Source organism: Nicotiana sylvestris, chromosome 10, assembly GCF_000393655.2.
Source record: "Nicotiana sylvestris chromosome 10, ASM39365v2, whole genome shotgun sequence".
Classification (NCBI taxonomy): Eukaryota; Viridiplantae; Streptophyta; class Magnoliopsida; order Solanales; family Solanaceae; genus Nicotiana; species Nicotiana sylvestris.
In genome coordinates this window covers 86728797-86735854 of record NC_091066.1, presented here as the reverse complement: position 1 = coordinate 86735854, position 7058 = coordinate 86728797, and the positions used below count along the sequence as shown (strand labels likewise).

General features: G+C 33.7%; 1 protein-coding gene across 2 annotated transcripts; it reads right to left on the bottom strand.

Annotated features, from left to right (window-relative positions):
* Window positions 1-2146: 2146 nt before the first annotated feature.
* Window positions 2147-6697, bottom strand: LOC104219281 (uncharacterized). 2 transcript variants are annotated; one of them, XM_009769941.2, is made up of 5 exons: window positions 6382-6697; window positions 5218-5563; window positions 4296-4575; window positions 2663-3088; window positions 2147-2434 (listed from the first exon to the last, which is right to left on the bottom strand). In XM_009769941.2, exons 3-5 carry the CDS (start codon window positions 4551-4553, stop codon window positions 2351-2353), a joined length of 768 nt encoding a protein of 255 aa, XP_009768243.2. In that variant the 5' UTR covers window positions 4554-4575; window positions 5218-5563; window positions 6382-6697; the 3' UTR covers window positions 2147-2350. The 2 variants fall into 2 exon arrangements, with proteins under 2 accessions (XP_009768243.2, XP_009768241.2); XM_009769939.2 differs by having other exon boundaries at window positions 4296-5563.
* Between the last annotated feature and the right edge of the window lie 361 nt (window positions 6698-7058).

Genomic DNA, 7058 nt, shown 5'->3' with positions numbered 1-7058 from the left:
TATCAATCATGAGATTTACTTTAGTAATTAGTATTGTATCATAATTAGGATTCCTCTAGTATATAAAGAAGGGTCCTCATCATTTGTAAAGGATATACATTCATACAGATCAAGGCAATATAGTATTTCTTTTCTTCTGCTCATCAGCTTACTGCTCTTTTACCATTATTCTTCAACTATTGTTCTTTAATTGTTCTTACTTATTACCCTCGAGAGTTCACCAGCTCGAGGATACTGTCCAAACATCGGTTTGTTTTATATTCTTGTCAATTTCATCGCTTATCCCAAAATTAGTCAATTGGTATTAAGTGAAATCACGTATCCTTAAAACCACATTACAAGTTTAATTGTTACTCGATTTTTAGGGTAAACAATCATGTATTTAGAAAGGAAATTATTTGGTTTCCTTTTAATATGCAATATTTTGAGTTTGAAACGAGCATTATGTTTGTACGAGGAGCTACTATTGATGGAACGGAGACTAGCAATGTTAACCCAACTAAAGAATCTTTAACAAACTACTAATAATCATAATTTGTCTTATAAGTTGTTACTCAACAAATTTTGTTTACTCATCTCAGGTTTCTTGAAGCTGTTGAGTCATAGTTTAGAGGAAGAAAGAAGAAAAGTGCAAACATTGGATCGTCGAGAAGTAGGATCAATGTTAATCAATTTTAGGAACTTGCACTTATTACACACTTACGTAATTTCTACTTTATGATCCATCATATATTATTAAAATATGTATAAATATTTTTTCACAACTTGATGTACATATTTAAAATAATTTTAGCATACAATAATTTCATGACTTTGAAAAAATTAAAAGTCATATATCGATCAAGATAATTAAGTTTGGTTCTTGAGACTATAAACAGAACATTCAGTCCGGAACAGATTTATTAAGCATTTTGATATTTATGTCGTCAGCCAACTTAAAGAAAGTGGCTAAAACATTATCTATTCGAATACTTCCACTTACAAAAAAGCCTCTTTAATCCATTTCGTTTGCAGAATAGTTTAAAAAGGACGACGCAAAGCAAAAACTAAAAAGCAAATCCCCCCTACAGCAAAAGTCTTTAAGTGCTAATTTTATTGAACTTTTCTAAACAGATGTGGCGAACATGAAGGGCTCCATATAGTAATTCTGATATTCTATAACCAATACATTTTATTAAAAAGCATAAATGTATGAAGTTAGTGATGATTTCTTTTTAAAAGGTAGAATTTGTTCACTATGAAATGAAAATAGTTCTTCTTTTAGTTTTTTTTAAATCATATACGAATATAAAATTATAAGAATTGAATTAAAAGAAATACAAATATTTTATATTCTAAAAACTTAATTAAAGTTAGATGCATCACCCATTGTATAAGCAGCGGAGGCACACAAACTCAGTGGGTTTAGTATAATTAAAAAAAATAGTCTTGTGACTGATATTTTATGTTCCCTTGGGGGCTTGACTAATCTTGATCCGGGTCACAAAATCTTATTTCGTTGATAAAATCCTCCCTATCAAAGACAATATTATTATCCCGACTCAAACTCGGGACCTATAATTAAGGAGAAAGAAGCAAGAAAAATAGTTATCACCTATCACAATCTTTCGTGATAAAAAATTGTAATTATTATCAAAGTAAATAGTAACTTGTAGTAAAATTACCACCAAATGATGTGGTGCAGTGAATGAGACTGCTCTTCCCTTTAACCAGAGGTCTCGGGTTCGAACCCTGGGTATGAAAACACTACAAAAAAACAGTAAAATTGCAGCATTTATTTTTACAAATTGCAACGGTCGGTAACTCCCGCAATTTGTTGTTGCAGCGATTCACAAAACTGCTGCAAAAAGGCTAGCCGCAATCAATTTACTGGAGTTCTGCCGCAACCGCTGCCACGACTGCCGTAATTAATTAGTAGGAATTATTTTGCAGCAGTTCAACCCCCGTAAATTGATTATTAAATTATAAAATAAATTATATTTTTTTACAAGTTCCGGCAGTCAAAACCCACACAATTCATTGAACATATTAATTTCTTTTACTGTATTTTTTACAAATATTGAACTTTGAATATTGTCTACTAATAAACCTGTCCACACCATAATCTAACCAAAAAAAGACAACACTTATTAGAAATATCAACATATTTAGCATCACAAAAGTATTACTTTCATATATAAATGATGGGGCTACAAAAATACTCAAAGCAGATTTAGCAATGTTTCTAGCTGCATGCAGTAGCGTCAAACTAAATTTTAACATAAAACATTCACCCTAACTATTCTAACATTCGCTCCAATCACATAAATACATTGTCCTAATTAATTATCTAATTCAATTATAAAGAACTTCAATTGTTGTCACTTGGATTACTGCCATCAGATGATCTTCTTGCGCCCATGGGTGATAGGGATCCACTAGCTGCATCTCTAGGCTGCAAACAAAATAAAACAATAAGATCTTTTGAATGCTAATTATAACTTGAGTTATTTCTTGAGCAGTACAAATATAACTATAATCCCAGAAACAAGAAAGTGTCAACAGGAATAAAGTACAATCGATCCACTAAAGAAGAGCGGAGAAAGAAGATCTTTAGTTTTTTTATATGAGTATCTCCTGATGCAGATAATATCAGATGAAAAAAAATTACAAGTTTATTTACCGTTGTAGGAGGAGAAGTAAAGAACCCCGCAAATTGCTCTGGTATTGTCCTTTCTTTCATTATCATATATGCCTTGAAAGCATTCATCATTTGTTTGTTAGAATTCACTATTTCTTTGTAGTTCTCTTGGCTTTGGGTGTGAGCATTCAACAATTTATTGTAGTTCTCTTGGCTTTGGTTGTGAGCATTCAACAATTTATTGTAGTTCTCTTGGCAATGGTTCAAACATGAAGCATCACTACTTGAAGCATTCATACCACAAAAACGAGGTCTTGTATGTTTAAAAACTTTGCTGGGGACAGCTCCTAATCCTAAGCACCTTACCCTTCCAGAGTGCTCTTTTCCTAGCACTTTACCAACAGCATCATTCGGCAAAACTTCAGACTCATCCACCATGCTTTGGCTCAAAGCAAGCTCAATTTTTTCCTACATATTGTTTGTCACAACATTAATAAGTAACTAAATGCACACCAAGACAAGCAAAAAAGAGATCTCTGTTTCAAGTTCCTAAATATCATATCAAGTTCTTGCAGAACAATTTGCTGGCATATGAAGGTGCAATAACATAAATCGAATAGGGTTGGAGCATTTGATCGAACAACCAGTGCAGGTAGCAGTACAGGTAAATCAAGAAGCTGTCATGAATATTTACATCGAATAACATTAGATCTAACTCCGGACAGTTGCTGGCTTTTTGCCCTTATAACTAAGATAGAGCCAAATCTGGTGAAAGTTTCAAATACGGACACATGAATTTCTATAAACCATGAATATGGTACTTCCCAGTCCATACAGTACTAGTTAACGAGCAACATTTCTACTCATTTTCTCTCGCCGATTGGGACTTGTTAAAAGGAACTGGAAAAATGCTGATGCAACATAGAAAATAACCTTTCAAATGAATAACTTAAATAAGCTCACCTACTACTAGATGTTCAGAAATCAAGTGTCAGATTCCAGTATAACTCTTGAAAAAATGAAGGCCAGTTAAAGGAACATTGAGTTGCAGAATGGATCAATGGAATGATTCAACAAATTCTTACCAGTTAATAAGCGTTATCTACCTTTTATCTAACCTCCACGCATGCACATTTCATTTTCATGATAGAGACAACTGGTGCTACTACTTAACAAAGTAACCCAAATTCACTTATAAATTGGACTGGGGAGCTAAGATCAGGCATTATACAGAAAATGGGAACTCATGCAGTAGAAAGCTCACAGCAGCAAGAATGTGAACACTTAAGCTCACAGGCATTATACGTTTTGCCTCGTATTAAGCAATATGTTCTCTCTCGCTTTGAATATTACATGTAGTGGTCCTTAATAGCAAATGAGCAGATCCCAACTACCAATATCAGAAATCTGGTTAAAACATATTTGTTCAACTTAGCAACTTTCAGGCCATACTTGAGTTCTTAAGTAAAACCCTACATAAATAGACTTCTTAAGAAAATTGATAAAGCAACAGCAAGACAAGTAACTTTCTCAAAGAGAAGAAGAGGACTTTTCAAGAAAGCTGAAGAACTTTCTGTTCCTTGCGATGCTGATGTTGCTATATACATATATTAGATTTCATACCCATAAAGGAGAAATAACCTTCAACAATCACAAAAATAAAGAAGAAACTTACACATATCTCCTTTGCCGCCTCATTCACATATGTTCCATCTTGTTTCTTATGAGTATCAAGATAAAGTTGTATGCGTCCAGGCCTTCGTCCAGTCTCAGCAATATATAAATAAAAGGAACTGACATGATCAAGCATCTTTTTGCCCTTTTTCTTTTCAAGCTCAAAATCCAATAGCACATGGTGTAATTGTGTGTTGCCAGGATCATACAGTACTACACTGGGTGAAGATACTTGAGGAGTAGTTTTGTACTCACACATTTCACGTGCTCCATTCTTGCAACTGTTTCATATATATATCAACGGCAAGAGGGTGATAATAAATCAAACCTAACCTCTTTTTACAACACTAGTCCATGAGCAGGTAATTGACACTGCAAAAATTACTTATATTGCATGTTTCCAATTTTCATTAGTGGTACGATGTAATAATATCTTAAGAGGGAAGAAAAATAGGACATGTTTACTCTGATTTGGTAGTAAGAGAGTATGTGTACACGCCTTCTAGCTTCAAGTAAATCACACTGTAAGCAAAGGCATAGATAAGTCGGACCACAGAAATTTCCAAGACTATACCAACTTCTTCAGTAACTACTACTTTTCTTGTCTTATATTATATTCATTGTCTCATGTTATGGACCATTTAGAAAAATAAAAATATTACCTTTCTGTTTACTATGCATATCTATCTATTTAGCTTCAAATTTCTTGTTTTGAGCATTCAACAAAAAGCTGATTGATAGCATAATTGGAAACAGGAATAGATTTTTTTATCTTATCTTATATTTGTTAGATTAAAAAATAAAAAAAAACCAGCAGCATTTTGGGGACTTTTAGCAGAAGATTAAAAAATAAACCAGCAGCAATTTGGGAACTTTTAGCAGTGGTGGAGGAGGAGGAGGAGGAGGAGGAGGAGAAAGTGTACCTATAGCATCTACAGTCCAATGTTGCATCGACTCACGTTGAATACACTTTCTGGATGGTGCAGGGTGTGATGCGACCTGAACTGATGAAGTCGGCTGTGATACGGCCTGAAAGGATGAAGTAGATTGTGATGCGGTCTGAAAGGACGAAGTCGGCTGTGATGCGGGCTGAAAGGACGAAGTCGGCTGTGATGCGACTTGAACCACCGGAGCCCATTGTGATGTGGCCTGAACTGACGAACCGAACTATGAAGGAACAGACGAAGGCGGCTTTGTTGTTGCATGAACTGACGGAGCTGGTTGTGCATTCCCCTGAATTGACTTTTGCAAGTTTTGCCAACGCTTGGTCTTCGGCATATTTGTAATTAACAAAATATAAGCAAATTTAATAAATGTTGAGATAAACTAATCGAAACTTCCATTCAGATTAAGTGATACAAACAAAAGTCTTAATATGATATAGATTCATGTCAAACCAACTTACAATAACAGAAATGCCTAATGATATATCAAGACTCACTTACTTGCATATATTAAAGATATTCATACAAGTTATAACAACAAACTATGTTATCTAAGATTGCACAATAGAAAAGAAACTACAAACATAGATGTTACGTAGATACTTTACTTATCAAAATAATGATATGTAAAACAAAGAGATGGAAAGTAGTTATCAATTATAGATGAACCTCTTAATGATTGTAATCAGTTAACTTAAAGTGAGGTGGCTTTGTTGGTATAATTTCAATGTCTTGGCTCTTTCACATTTCAGTATAGAGAGAACTGGGTTAGCTACTTTAGCCTTCTACCTTGGAGCAGCAAAACGAGTAAGCTACAAGTTCGAATCTAGATATATGCTTAAATCCAATCCATTTTCACCTTAGAGCAACCAAAACGAGTTCTATACAGTGCATAAAAGGGGACATTGGCTTATGGTAATGTGTTCTTAAAGTACTATTGAGGCAATAAAGCAGATTGCATGCTAGAAAATTCTAAGTTTATTGAGAAATCAAGCTAATAAATTGCATATAATCAACATAAAAACCCCAAATCAACCAAAAAACTCCAAATAAATAGAGAAACCTGAAATCCAACAGAGAATACCCAAAATAACACAAAAATAAAGTGAAAACCCATATGTAATTTACAAAATACAAAAATACCTGGTTACACAAAATCGGAATTGGAGAAGATGAAAGACAAATTGCAAATAAACTGAAGAAGAACACCGTGAAATTTCTAGCCAAAAATCCACACTAGGACTGAAGAACACCGGTAACAAACTCTGTTGAAAAACACAAACAGTGGCATTAGTAAAAAGACATTGTCGTATCTCCTTGAGAAGGCATTTGTCTGCAGAGGTCGATTCACAGTCCAATTTGGTGAGAGAGAGAGGCAGTCGCTTGGAGACTATAGAGAGAGAGTGAGAAAAAAAGGTCTTGGTCTAAAGATTTTGGGCCTAAAAGGTATTGGCGGAGAAAAAAATGAGGGAAAACGAAAATATAGTAGGAAAAATTAGAAGCTTGGCGCTCTTTTGCTTTTAATGCAGCAGATCCCCAAATTATAGTTAACTAGTAAATTTATCTGCGCTTCGCGCGATCATAAAAAATATAAATAATAATTTGTCAATATTCGAATATTAAAAATATTTTAGTATTCATATCCGAAAAGATTAGATTTGTCCATTTTATTATGAATACTCGAATTTATATTGTTACTCTTAATTGAACTTCTTCCAAACATGTAGAAGATATCAAACCAAATATACAATGCAAGGAAAAGGCATATGAAAAAAAAAAAACAAATTTAAATAAGAGAATCACATTCCTTTTGTAGCTTT